The 15,324-nt window shown below is 32.2% G+C and overlaps 1 protein-coding gene across 1 annotated transcript in view; it reads left to right on the top strand.

Annotated features, from left to right (window-relative positions):
- Positions 1–15,324, top strand: part of LOC118194458 (uncharacterized) — a 293,435-nt gene that overhangs the window by 266,037 nt on the left and 12,074 nt on the right. Inside the window, exons 15-19 of the mRNA XM_035365633.2 lie at positions 122–199; positions 2,328–2,453; positions 3,676–3,823; positions 5,843–5,966; positions 7,987–8,119. Coding sequence (XP_035221524.1) covers positions 122–199; positions 2,328–2,453; positions 3,676–3,823; positions 5,843–5,966; positions 7,987–8,119 — 609 coding nt within the window. The remainder of the gene's footprint in view (positions 1–121; positions 200–2,327; positions 2,454–3,675; positions 3,824–5,842; positions 5,967–7,986; positions 8,120–15,324) is intronic.

Genomic DNA, 15,324 nt, shown 5'->3' with positions numbered 1-15,324 from the left:
ACATGTTATACATTCAGGTATACAGTAATGGTTTATATTCTGCATAATAATGAATTTGCTACTTTTTTACTTTTAAAAATGAAAAGTGTACTCATTTTATTGTTTTCAATTTGTTTTTAAGGAGAAACAATTCAGTGAAGAAAAGTGGAAACTGGAAAAAGAGCTGCAGTCCGCTCAAAAGAATTTGCAGAAAATAGAAGTATGTTTTGATTGTATATTTAGTTACATATATTAAGTTATTTGATACTTGCGTATTAATGCAATTACTTCAACAGATGTTACCAAATTTTCCGAATGTGCCCAAGTCTGGCAAACCACAAACATATCGTTTCTTCAGACTTAGTTATAACTCTTAAGTTTTAGCAATGCTAAATGAACATACATGAAAAAAGCAGAATGCTGCTATTTTCACATATGTGCTTTTTCTTATATCCTAAGTTCCTATGGTTTTTTTGGAAAAATTGTGATATTTATTATATTAAACTCAATTTTAAAATAAGGTCCACCAGCAGCTGAGTGGTAAAATCTCTGAACATTGATAATTCTGATCTGGGCTTAAGTCCACAGGATGATTCTCCTATAATGTAACATGTATAAAAGCCAATTTCCTTTAGAAAGTCGCCCACCAGCGGCCGAGCGGTAAAGTCGCTGAACACTGGTAGTTCGGTCCGAGGTTCGAATCCCGCAAACGGGCTGGCTGCATGGGCGTTTTCGTGGTTTTCCCCATGTGTAACGTGTATACGAGCCAGTTTCCCTTAGAAAGTCCTCCACGAAAGGCATCCCTCCCCTTAGGCAGATAGCCTTCGTGTGCTTTGCCATAATTAAATACACCAACACCTTTAGAAAGTCCTCCACAAAGGCACCCTAAGGCACACAGCCCTAATGTTCTTTGACAAATTCAACTAAAGCAAACCAGTTTTAAAATATGTGTATGTGAGATAAATCTGCAGTGGAAAAAATTACAGTACAATTCTTGCAGGAATGCATTATTTTGCCATAGAATCACCAAAATGAATCTGCTGTAAATCTGCTCTTGGTGATCACCAGAACAAAAGAAACGAAAACCTGCTTGTAAATAGTTTTTTTTTCATTAACTTTTGGCATAAATGCCTAATTAGAATGCAAAATGTGTATACAGTCAAAAGTCGTTAATCCGGACTCATCGGGACTTCGGCGATTCCGGATTATCAATTTTTCCAGATTATAGATCATCAGTTTAAATCTCGTAAGAGGGCATGCAGAAATTCTAAAATTAAAAATATGAAACCGTAATTTATAAAATAAAAGACAATTATGATCTAAAGGGTATCAAAATTTAGAAAAAAAAAGCTTAATATTTATTTGTTTACTTTATTAAATATTTCTTTTAATGTAAGTTGTTTAAGTTGCTTCGTTTTATGAGATAATAGTTTCTCTTTAATTCTATAAACAGACATAATTTCTTGTTCAGTTACAAAGTTCTGCTGTTCAAGTCCCGTAATTGCTGTGCCGAGAATACCGACTAACTTGTCAATCGAAATTTTTTCGTTTTCACTAAACTTTCTGTCACCTTCTTCATGTCTTTATCCATTTTTTGCACCAATTCCACTTTTTGTTTGATGGACATCGGAACATACTTTCGTTTTGTAGATCCTTTGGGATCTCCAGTATCGGAAATTCTATTTGACATAATTGAAAGTTCAAGTTTACTTTTATAAAATTGCTTTTACAGTCTGCAAAAAATAATAAGCCGGAAATAATTCGAAGATTAAGGAACAACGCAATCATCAACATTAACTGAAATAAATAATTTTAGCTTATACCGTCCGTTATACATAAAACACGCACGCGAAAACGTATTCTGTGCTTGCGCACACACATATGCGCAGTTGTAAAGGTCTTACGCGCACGCTTAAACGCCTATGCGCGTGTGTCAACTCGGCGCATGCGCAGACAGTTTTTAGCTTTGAGGTCCGGATTAACGACTTTTGACTGTATAATAAAAAATTTTTTGCAATAATTAGTCATCATTTCCCCCCCCCATGAAAATTGCCAAACTGTACCAAGGTGGTTGTACTTGCATAAATACCAGTTATCTTGTAGAATAATATTTATGATACAGTACTTTCTTATGCATCAGAAATTAAGCACATTCTTAAATAGAGAACGTTAACAATTTTGCTCATCAAAATAAATATAAATGTTAAATGTAACAGGAATAACTTCTTGATTTTTTTCAAAAAATTCTATTTTTCAGGTGGACTTCTTGAAGTTATCATGTGCAAGTATAAGTGATGTCACATATACATTATTATAACTAATGCAAATGCATATTATCTTTTTTTTAGAATAAGTATGATGAAGAAATACGAAATTTACAACACATGTATGAACAGAAATTACAGCAGAAACATGAAAATATACGAGAAGATCTTATTAAACTGAGATACAGCAGTGAGATAGAGCAGCTAAAGGTAATATAATTTCCTCTTCCTTTTTTATTACATAAAGCACATGTATATTTATATATGATATATGTAAGAAATCCAGAAATAATTCTCCAGTTAATTTTTAGAAGTTCTGCTTTATAATCATAACAGATTTTCATTTAAAAAAATAAATTTCAAGTACAGTATTAATTTAATTAAAAATAAGCGAGTCTGATATATATATAAAAAAATTTCAGAGAGCAAATTATAAGTTGATTAATCGTGGTTTAGAATGAGAAGTAAAATCATATAATCCTGAAGAAATAATTTTTGTTCTTCTGCAACATTTATCATCCTGAAAACAGTATATTTCTGCAAATGCTAAATGTTAAAACTTTAAAACTACCCAGCTCAGTATAAATTCAATCAGTATGTTTCCTTTCCCCTTTTAATTAAATAACTTTTATTGTTTTAAATAAAAGAAGAAACATAAACTTTTTAGCTGGCAGAATGAATAAACTATATGTTTATGCTGCAGAACTGCTGCATATCAACTTGTATCCAGTTCAAGCCAGAAATGAATGCAGTATTTTTCTAAGGACATGTTATATATGGTATAATGTAACAAGACAAGAATGATAAGAATCCGAAATTTAAAATTAATTAACACGTTGAGCGCGGCGGCGGTCTCTGGGGACTGGCAGTGAACTTTTCGTGTGGCCAGCGTCAGTCCCTGGGGAGCGGCACTGGAATTTTCGTTTGACTGGCATTGGTCCTCTAGACCGACAGTATTAAAGTTAAAAAATAAATATAGTCTCAATGAAATGTGATCAAATTTAGTTTTAATGAAATGTATTGAAACATTCTAAACAAAAATACGGCTTAGCTCGCTGCTGGCTGAACGGAAAGAACAGCAAATATGGCGCCGCGCTCAACGTGTTAAATTATCATTAAGCCATTTATATTAGGATGACTAATAAAGTTTTACCCCGGAAAACATTATTTTGTTTTCAAATTTGATCATCATAGTGAAATGTTTTGATTAAATAAATATCACAATATATAACATTTTAAAATGTTTTATTTTATTTATGATTGGTTCTTATATTATTTGATTATTAGAGCTCTCTGTATAACATTTTTTAACGTTTAAATTATTAAGACTGTGTTAAATTTGTAATTATTATCATTGATAAATTAATTATTACATTTAGAACCGCTATATTCAGATTTCACTATGAATATTTTTTTCCTTCATATTTTATAGTCATTGTGTGAGAAAGGCTTATCAGCAATGGATGCTTCTCATAAAAAGATAATATCTGAATTAGAAATGAGGCATCAAAAAGAGTTAGAAGACTTAATGGCAGAAAGAGAAAAAGCACTAGCAGATGAAGCACATGCCACTGCAATAGGTAAACAAAGGAAAATTTATCCAATTTTTATTTATGTATGTTATATGTAATGAAGTGTTTGTATAAATTTGAAAGAAGGGATCTACACACAGTTCTGTGTTACAATCCTTGCATTTCATTATAGCTGATTTGTCTTTCTGGAGGATTTTCGGAGGAGTGTGAACAAACGAAACATCACCATTTGTACTTTTTTATAACTTTTATTTTAACAAAGTATTATCTGTATATCTTTAAAAGCAATTAAATTTTGTTCCCGCCCTGCAAAACCAATCTGTCACCAATTTTCAACAGTGGAAAGTTGTCAGTCATTCATTCCTTTCCTTCTGTTTACAGTCCCACAAGTATTTGTTCTAGGTTTAAAGGGTTTATCTGCTATTGATAAAAATTTAAAGGGTTTATCTGCTATTGATAGATACATGAAAAAGTATCAATATATAAATGGTACCCTTGACCAGAAAGTTCTTCGAGTAGAGATTTAACAGCTCTCTCTTCATGTAATCCTGAAGTTTCTTTTCCTGTATAAATGATAAAGTTGCAGATATAAGATTTAGATCCACATAATTCATTCAAGATTTTTTACACTTGAAGAAATTAACACTCAAAATAGAAAAATTTTACATACACAAGGTATAGTCCTGGATTGGAAACGACTGGAAATCCAAATCCAAGTGTGTGCGAGTCATCTTTGTCTCATTCCGAGTACAAGATACATGCAGAAGGTCAAATCTACATGTATCTAAAATCTTGTAGACATATGACAACCTCTTTTATCAATAATATTAGTTTCCAAAATGTTCCAAATCTCTGACAGGATTGCATGATAGGTGGGGGTGAAAGAAAACACTGTGTCATGCTGGCGTGACAGACATGAAGCGCTTTGTGCTGGCACATCTGCATTCAGTGTGAAAAGGTTAAAAAGAAAAGAAATGTCATAATTGGTACAATTCCAGCTTTAAACTTTCAGAATTTCAGTCTTTGGAAAGTATTTGTGAAACATCCCTACTGAAATATTCTTACTTTCTTTGTATACTGCATTGAACTGATACACTTTTTTAAAATATCAGCTTCAAAATGCTATAATGTATCAAATTTTTCAAGTCCGAAATTGAATAAAATGTATTTTTTGCAGTTAATATCATTTCATAATTCCATGTGCTATAATTTAAATATTTAGATTAGTAATTTTTTAAACTAAACTCTTTAAAAAAAAAAACAAGTTTTTCTTAATTTTTTAACCAAATATCTGCAGAAGATTGTTCATGGGAAATTATGCTTTTTACATATACTTTTTTGTGTTAAAACTTTCTGTTGCTGCCAAATATGTATTTTAGATAAATGTTAGGTATTAATATTTTTGTCTCATGAACCAGTAAATCAAGTGTATAAATTTTTCAGTTTCGAAGATGTTTTGACTTTTCCATTGCCAAGTGAATATAATTAAATGTGAAACATAAATTCTGTATATTAATTTTTAAGTACTTTCACTGAGTTTAGTAATATAATAAATAACTGTTACTTACAAATAATGACCCAAACATTAAATCAAATTATGTTTAAAATACCAGATCGGTGGGCTAGTGATTAAGTCCACTGAATACAGATAATTCAAATCCCAAATGAATTGCCTGCATGGGTGTTTTCATAGTTTTCCCTATGTGCAATGTGAAATCAAGCTAGTTTCCCTTAAAAGGTCCTTCACAAAGGCACCTTTCTTCTTGCATGTCTTAGCATACTATACTTATTGTTCTAATCTAAACCTAACCTGTTCTAGTTGAAATGAAAAGTTCTTTGCTATTGATAACTTTGTTCCTATAAAACTGGAAGCTCTTTTCTGCAAACTTGTTCTATTTCATAGCTTAACTCGTTTTATTTATCAACTTAAAATTTTATTGATGTTGTTGCATATGCATATTTACAGTTTTTGAAACCACATGTAAATGAAATTATGTTTTTGTGTATGCATTTTTTAAAGTAAATGAAAGAATTTATAGCAGTCTAAAACTCAATATTTTTTTATAGCTTTAGAAGCTGTAAGAAAAGCACATTCGGAAGAATTACAACGACAAATTCAAAAATTCAAGGATGAATTTGTACTTAAAATGAACAAAAGATTTGAAACTGAAGCCTTCAAAAAATGTTATGAGTAAGTTACAAGTTTAATATATCATAATAAACTACTATGACTTGTTATCAGATATCTATTCTCTTAAACTTTTATAAACAAAAGTAGCATTAAATATTAACATCAACAAAAGTTAATATTAAATTTCTGAAAAGCATTTTAGTAGAGGAGATGGTGGCCATGTTGACTATTAAGGCATCTTGCGCAGGAAGTGATTAAAGCTGTTTTGTGCGAATTAGTAATCGAGCGCAGAAGCGACTAAAGTTATTTTGTGCGGCTTGGTAGTTAAGCATGAGTAATGACAAAAGTTGTTTTCTATGAATTGTTGGCGGATTATTGTTATAGAGGGCTTTTTTTAATGTTTATAAAAACACATGAGCACTAGATATTTGCATGAGCACTATTATTTAAGGACAGGTACACATGAGCACTAGATATGTGGCCATACATTTCAACATTAAAATGTGTGTTGCGAAATGCATTCCCATGAATGTGCTTTGCTGATGCTACATAAGCATTCGACACCAGGTCTCCAGCTTTGCATTGACATAAATCTGTAAAGTTGAGTGGAAGACATAACTCTACACAGCTGATAATATCACCAAGTGCACGCTGCTTGTACATTGTCCACAAGTATGTCTGCGTAATTGAACTTCATTGGTAGTAGCATTGATTTAACATTCGTTTGTTCTTAGCCTAGTTTGACTTTTTTTACAGTAAATTCCTAAGGATGAACAATAATAAAATAGAATATGATGATGAAGAATTGTGTGCAGATAGATTGTCAAATTGTGAGGACGAGGCTTATCGATGATGATTCGAGTGCAGCAGTTTTCAAGCCCGGATTTGGATGATTCTGATTCTCAAGAAGAGTGGTAGTCAGTAGACAAACCCCCAATCTTAAAAGAGTTTTTAGGTCACTTAGGAATAACTACAGAAAATGTTCCAAATAGTGTTGAAGATGCTGTGGCTTTATTTATTGGTGATTTTTTGTACGTTCCTTGTAGAGAAATCAAATAGATTTTACTACCAAAATATTGATAAAGTCACAACTTCCAATAAAGTCCTCAAATGGAAAGACATTACAATACAAGACATGAAACCTGGTACTACATCTGTTTTGTGCACAAACTGCAAAAAAATTTCCCACTACTTGGTGAGAGTTTCGTGGGAAAAAAACCCACACAAGATGTGTTAGCGTCTGAGATAAATCTCAGAATTATGTATCTGAAAAATTCCTTTCATTGCTTATTCTATTAATACTGAACTTAATATACTTTTGAATTTTCGCTCAACATGCATGAGTCATTCACCTCACCTTGGGTGGATTAGATAGCTGGGCTAGTAAAATCTATTTGACTTCTTAACAGTAGTAAGAATGATGATCACAGAATATATAAATAAATTACAGATGCCAAAAGTTAAAGAGGTAAAAAATCATGTAAAAATGTTTCACGGTAAAAAAAAAAAGAAGACATAATATAGACTTGAGTTATAAAATGCTATTAAGAAGCCTAATTCACAAAAGCTGCAGAAATTTAGAATAACTCTGGACGAAGAAATTAAAAAAAAAAAGGTACCCATTACTTCGTAGATAATGAGATTTGTACCATTCCTTATTTTTAAAAGATTTGTGTCTCACTATCTATAATCATTCCTCCAGTGCTCTTGTTCTGTTTGTCCAGTACAAAATTCAATTTCAGTGTCAAATTATAAATGCCATAAATATCTGTAACTAGAGTTTAAGAAAAATATAAACACGAGAAAAACATATATAAAAAATATTACACAGAAGATGAACTTAAAAACTAGTTTTTATAGTGATTTTTGAAAAATAACTACCAGATGTTTACTGAAATTTTTCTGACAGTGTAAGTCAAAGGGGGAAAAAGTCATATTTGAGAAAATTATCTGCATGCTGAAGTTTGCAAAAATCTTACAGAACTCCTGGTAGCATTTTGTGTTGTTATATATTGTAAATTTGCTTATAAATTTTTATTCTGAATCATGTATAAAAACTAATATTTTGTTTTTATTTCAGGTCAGATATTGCTAGTGTTAAATATGAAATCTTATCTATGACAGAGAAATATTCAGTCAAATGTTTAGAAAATGCAACATTGCATGAAAAATTAGAAGTTATGACTCAGCAACTTAAATCCACAACAACACAGGTAAGAAAAATAAATGAGAAAATTACCATTAGACATTTTATATTACAATATTGGAAATTAATTATAAGTAAAATAATTATTCTATTTTTAAATAGATACTTTTTTACATAATTTTGATTTTGTATGAAATGGATAGAAATCTACTTCTCTTATTATATAATTTATTATTATCTAACACGATTCAAATGCTAGTATTTTAAAAATCTTCATTTGAAATTCAGTCTAAAAAACTATTCTTGTCTAAGGAAAAATTCTTTAGAATTTTAATTTACAGTAACATAGATACTTTAGATCAGTGGTTTTCAACCTTTTCACTAATGCATACCATATAACAAAAATTGAAAACCTTTAGTACCCCTACTACAAAGTACTACTACCACCACCTTTAAAAAGCTCAGATCGCATAAATTTACGAGTGTTAGAGAAAAAAACTCAGTCAGGATGTTAGGGGTTTTAATTTTTGAATTTAATAATTAAAAATACTTTGCTTCTTTGCGTATCACCTATTTTTCTCTTGCGTACTACACCAGTTAAGAACCCCTGCTTTAGATAATTTTTTTTTATAAAGTAGTGAGCCTACAATTCTGTATTGAATTGAATAAGTGAACATGTGAAACTGTACCAAAATATTGATGCTGGGCTGCCCGTAGCATTTTCCATCTGAGGTAAACTCGGCAACTGCATAATTCTTCCACCCAGTTTCTTCCTAAATTTTAAAAATTTTGCTACCCCTTAATTCTGCTTTCCAGTTTGGATGTACCAGTTACAGATGCTCTGCTTCCTGCCCTATGCTGATGCCACTGCTAATACTGCAAATAATAATAACTGAAGCAACAATAAATGAAACCTGAAAGTATAACTAAAGTAGGCAATTCATGCCTTAAAGCTTATAATTGCATAATATGTTAAAACTAACACCAAAACAGTTTGTAGAATGCCAATCATTAAATTAGATCATAATAATAAGGCTTTTAACAAACATCCTATTGATTATATTATTAGAATCTTGACAAGTTTAAATGTATAAAAATAATATCTCACCTGTTTTCCAAAACAAAAGTTTTAAAACTTGGGGGTTTCATCTAAAATTGCTTTACACATTATTGCCATCTGTTACAGTTTCATGTTACTGGCCACGAGAGGTCACAGCTTTTCTATTTTATGTTTAATACAGTACATGAAATCTGTAATCATCTGAAATCCATCCATTATCTGGAATGATCTGAAATCTGGCCCTCAAAACCACCAACATTTTTTTCTTGCTGGCTTTATATGTATGCACATTTGATTCCCTTCCCCTCTCCGTGCATAATAAAACATCTGGAGAGTCCCGATTCTTAATTTCACTTCAATACTAAATAAAATACCTTGTTATTGAAGAAACAATCATTTTAGCATAAATTAATACGATCAGTAATTTGGCTCAGTTGCTGCGTATCTGTTTGGCACACATCTCGAACCGAAACATTCCACATAGTACATTGTTATCTGACGCCAACCTGGCAAATCATTATTTATTATACTTTCCTTTCATCACCACCATGTTTATCAAAACATGACAACTTGAGTAATGACTCGTGTAGCGATGCCTAAACATTTATGTTAGTAATTGAATAATAAAGGAGTATGGTAACCTTTTTATGTTGACATTATGCTGGCAATGATTACAGACTTAAGTTAAATGTACTAAAAAATGTTGATGAGTAAAAATTTACCAAAAATTTCTTTCCATATGCTAAAAATAGATTTTATTGATGATACTCATAGACATGCGACGGAGGACGTGGGCACCACCCCTCTAACAATACGGTTACTCAGTATAGCGCCACGTCCACTTTTATCTAGATAACCATACGTGTTCATTGTGCTAATATACTAATATATAAACATACATACAAATTTGGTACTTCATACAGTGGCGTTAAAACTAATTAATGTTAGACACTGGATAATACATTGCCATGTTACAAGGTGTATGCAAAAGCATGGATACGGTAGCATATATACATAATGTGTGTACTCATATGTTGAGTACACTATGATCCTTTGAAGCATTATCATTAGATTACAGAAGACATGTACATACTGAAATATTAGGTGCACAATGTTATGCTGGAATAAGTAATTAGTACAGTGAATTAAAAGTTAAACCCTAGATTAGTACTGTGTGGTACAGTGTCTTGCTACTGAATTATTTGTACTGTTTCCTAAGTACATTAACCAATGTACAAAGATATTAAAACATGTGTATTAGGTACACAGTAATTAGTGGATACCCAAGTGTTAGGTAAGTGCTACTTTAACATACATTAACAATAGGTACTTAATACAATGCTGAACAGATAATTGGTGCACTTAATTTTAGAGTGGGGCTCTAGTTAGTTCTTTGCGATATGGTGCCATGTTACAGGATAAAATGCGCAGATACATAGTTACATTATCATATATACAGAACATAAATTCACATACATATATACAGACATTTTGTATACAGAACATAAATTCATATACATATATACAGACATTTTGTGTACAGACACATTAGGTACATGATTATTCAGTGCATAATAGATGTATATTAACTATACAGTGCCAAGATATGTGATAACACTAGTAGATACATGGGTACAATTACATATATACAAGGACATACACAATTACATATAGACAAAAGCGTATATACGGTTATATTTGGTACATAATAGTCATTGGTGACATAAACATTTGGTACTTAATACATATACTTAAACTCTAGATCCATAAAATAATGTTATAACTAGTAATAGGTGCTTATTAATTTCATAATAGGACACTAGGTTGATATTTTGCCTTACTGTGTCACGTTACGTAGAAATGTATGCGGGTGCATGGGTACAGCTTCCTATTTACAATGCTATACCATTTTCCTGTTTACGATGCTATACCTATTTACAATGCTTATATCATTTGATTTCATAATCAATAGGTACATGGCACATTTATATACATGAGCAGATGGTACATTGTAGAGTGCCGTTGAGGATAATTGATGCAATTAATTTTATAGTATTTTAAAAATAATGCATTTATACACAATTATAAGGTGCATAATTGTCATTGGGTACATATACATTAGGCGCATAATACATATACATATTCATATATTAGTTTATTTATACAATGCTAGGGCAAGTAATTGGTGCTGTTATTTTTACATATAACATGATGCTGTAGGCGATTGGATGGATAAACTAATATATATACTAATATACATATACACAACTTCTAGGCACATAATAATCACTAGATTCCCAGACATTAGGTACATTGTATACATATATAAACAGATGGTTCATAATACAGTGCTATAGAAAGTAATAAATGCAGTTAATTTTATAGTAAGATTCTAGTTTAACACTATGCGAAACGGCTTCATGTTACACAGTGTTAAATACCGACGCATGAATACAGTAATATTTCTACTTGTTAATACTATATATATAAAAATATACAAATATTAGGTGCATAATTAACACAGGATACATAATTATTAGATGCACTATGCATATACATACATAATACATAAGATTAGTACAATGCTGGAGCAATTCATTGGTGCTGTTAGTTTTAGTGTAAGATCCTATTTTAACGCTGTGTGGTACAATGCCATGCTACAGGATGATATGCGCGGAGCCATGGGTTCAGTTATATACATACTAAAACATGTATACACAATTATTAAGCATGCAGTAATCATTGGATTTATAAGCATTATATACATGGTACATATACAGACGGTACATAATATATAAACAAATATATATATATATATATAATATATATAATAATAATGCTATAGAAGTTAGTTAATGCAATGGATTTTTTAGAATTAAGACTTTAGATTAACACTATGCGGTAAAGTGCCATGTTGCATGATGTTATATTCGGATGCATGGTTACATTATCATACATACGAGGATGTATATACATAGTATTAAGCACCATTGGACTCACAATCTTAATGCACATAGTACCTTAGTCTCGTAGACTTGAAAGTACGTAATAAGGTTAATAATAATTAATAATAGTAATAAGGTTAATAATTGGTACTATTAATTTGATTATGTTAAATAATATTAATACAATAATGCAGCAATGATTAATACAGTTAATGATCAATACAGTAACATTTATACTAGAACATATATATACAAATACAAGGCGCATAATTACATTGAGTATAGAATCATTGGATGCATTATACATTTATAAACAGGTACAGATGGTCCTTATTTACATATTGTGGTACAGATAATAGACATAATTTGTTTGGTTGGTATAATGCAAATTGATTAAACAGTTGATTCTTGCTATATTACTAGGAGTGTTGGATACTTCTTACGATATTTCACAGTTATTTTGTGGTGTTGGTAGTTTGTGCTAGACTCTGAATTACTATTCGTCTATATGACTGACTAAGTATGGCACAGGTCTGTGTCAAGGTCAGCCAGTTTATCCATTAAAAGCCCTATTTTTCTAACCATGTGCTTCTGTTTTATCAAAAACTTGCAGAAAGCTTGTTGATTGGTCGATGGGAGGTTGATGTGTAGCCCTTTGTAAGGGGACAGGAGGTCAGATAATGCTCCGGAGAGCCAGTGTGTCCACAGGCGCATTGGCTAGTGTTACTTATCCCGCGTTTGTTAAAGTACTCGGGAAATGGTCCGTGACCTGTAATGTATCTTACCAATTGCATGTTTGCAAAATTTTTGGTAGTGTCCACGTAGCTGACATGGTAATAAGTCTGTCGGCCGGTATCGCTGTTATCCCATGTCTGCTGCCATTTCCCGATTGCCTTTAAGCGCAATGTTCTTTTCAGATAAGACACTGGCCATGGGATGTTGATTTGTTGAGATGTTGCTCCTGTGGCAGCTTCTTTGTCTAGATGGTCAGCCAACTCATTGCCATGGTGGCCGGCATGCGCTTTCATCCATTCAAGTCTTGTATGGAGTTGGGAATATTTTCGCAGATCTTCCTGTATTCCCTGAATAATATCGGATGGGTGGTCAGGGTTTCCTATTGCGTATAGCGAAGAAAGAATGTCTGTCTTTATTGTAGTGTTGTGGAAGTGGTGGGATTGCAGGTAGCGGATTGCTTGCGCAATTGCCACTGCTTCTCCCTGAAAAACGCTATTAAATTGCCTTAGTTGACCCTTCCATTGATCTATGACTGTATCTTGCAGCATGACCACATAGGCACTTCCGATGTTTTCGTCTATCTTCGACCCATCAGTGAAGATGATAATCTGTGCTGGACGGTGGGCGGTAGTTGGATTGGTAATTATGCTTATTCCGGTGCCTTTGGCTGCTGGATGGATTTTCAGAGGGCAGCATTTAGCTTCATAGTCCTCTGGATTAAAATATTCTCTGTCAAAGGTGACAGGCCTTTTAAGCTGCAGGACGATTTGTCTTGCTGCCTCCTCTTCGACGTGGATGTGTAGGGGAAGGAGGCCAGCCAGCACATTGATCGCATCTGAAGAGGTCGTGCGGTAGGCTCTGGTGATATCCAATGCAAAGGGTCTTTGAATGGTAGAAAGGTGTTTAATTTTCCTGCTTTGCATTGGGTGAGCCCATACTGCTGCTGCATAAGTGACTATCTTTTCCACCACTGTGGTGAAGAGGAACTTCTGAATATGAGGATTGAGGCCCCATTTGTGGCCATGAAATAATCGCATTTGCTTCGCTGTTAGACACAAAGATTGCATTTAGGGCTGTTTGAATTAAAAATAACTGATTTGTCATTCACATAAACCCAGAACCAGTGCCAGGGCTCGTATGGCCGCACAGAGTCACAGAATTTAGGACCCACAAAGACTGCATCAGATGGTAAGATATCCTGTGCTGACCCTCAATAAGGTTTAAGTTTGTGTGGGAATTTATTTATTCAGAACTCTGATAATCCTTAAGCATGTGCAATAAATGGACATAAGTATAATAAATAACGAAACTAATGCAATTCAAGCTCAATTGTCGCAGTGCACAATAGAAGCAAGATAAAATTTAATGGAACAACTGGTCGTTAGTCGCCAAGCTCATGATGCATAGCCAAATATGTTTAGCGAAGTATAGCTAAATTTAATGATGATAGCCACTAGTTTTAAAGGTTTTTGGATAATGCAAAACAAGGGTGAAATTTTCCAATTAACGGATTTTCTAAAGAAATGTGGAGAAGCGGTAATAAATTAAGATATAAAAGAAATTTTTCATTGTGAAGACAATGCTTCTCAATCATCAATCAATTAATGAATGGCGAAATCTGTAGTATGGTTCTAAATCCAGAAAATACCGCTACCGATAGTGAAGAAAGTCACAGAAAAGTTAACTGAAAACGAGAAAATTTCGATTGACAAGTTAGTCAGAATTTTTGAAACAGCAGTTACAGTTCAACACACTGAACAAGAGATTGTCTGTCTGCACAATTAAAGAAAGCATTACAAAAAAAAAAAAAAAAAAAAAAAAAAGCAACTTAAAGAACTTATATTGAAAGAAATGTTTAATAAGGTAAACAAATAAATATTAAGCTTTTGTGTGTGTGTAAATTTTGATACCCTTTTAGATCATCAATACTTCATTATTTCATAAATCATGATTTCATATTTTTTTTTTTTTTTTTTTTTTTTTTTTTTTTGTAATTTCTACATGCCATCTTAGATTTAAACTGATGATCTAATATTAATATCCGTAAAATCCAAAATCATCGAAGTCCCAACGAGTCCAGATTTCGGACTTTGTTCTGTATTTGCTCTTGCGGCATTGCGGATTTTGTGATTGAGATGTAGTAGTAACGATAAAAAAAGGATGACTGTTCTTCTGTAAGCATACAAATTGTAAATAGCTATAAATAAAGTTTAAATCAAAGTCGGTTGAGCAGCAAACTGTTTCCTAGCAGGTTTAACATCATTTACTCAAACAAATTTTAAAACTTTTATTTTAAATTTTGCTATGTACGTATGATTATTTTCTTTCTGCATGGTTCTGACAATTTGTGGCACACTGCACTCAGAGATCAGACGCATTAAAAGAAACATGTCACACATGTTAAAAGAACTTTCTTCTAACTATGAATTCCCAATTCTAAATAAAATATAAAATTAATAATGTTTAAACCACGAGTATTGCATGGAGTGCAATGTAGCAGGCTCATTTACCTTGTAAAGCCCCAGGAGCACA

This window comes from Stegodyphus dumicola, chromosome 5 (assembly GCF_044657685.1).
Source record: "Stegodyphus dumicola isolate Sdum_Otavi_A_Nest chromosome 5, ASM4465768v1".
Classification (NCBI taxonomy): Eukaryota; Metazoa; Arthropoda; class Arachnida; order Araneae; family Eresidae; genus Stegodyphus; species Stegodyphus dumicola.
The sequence above is the reverse complement of the archived record's forward strand: the minus strand, read 5'-3'. Positions and strand labels throughout refer to the sequence as shown.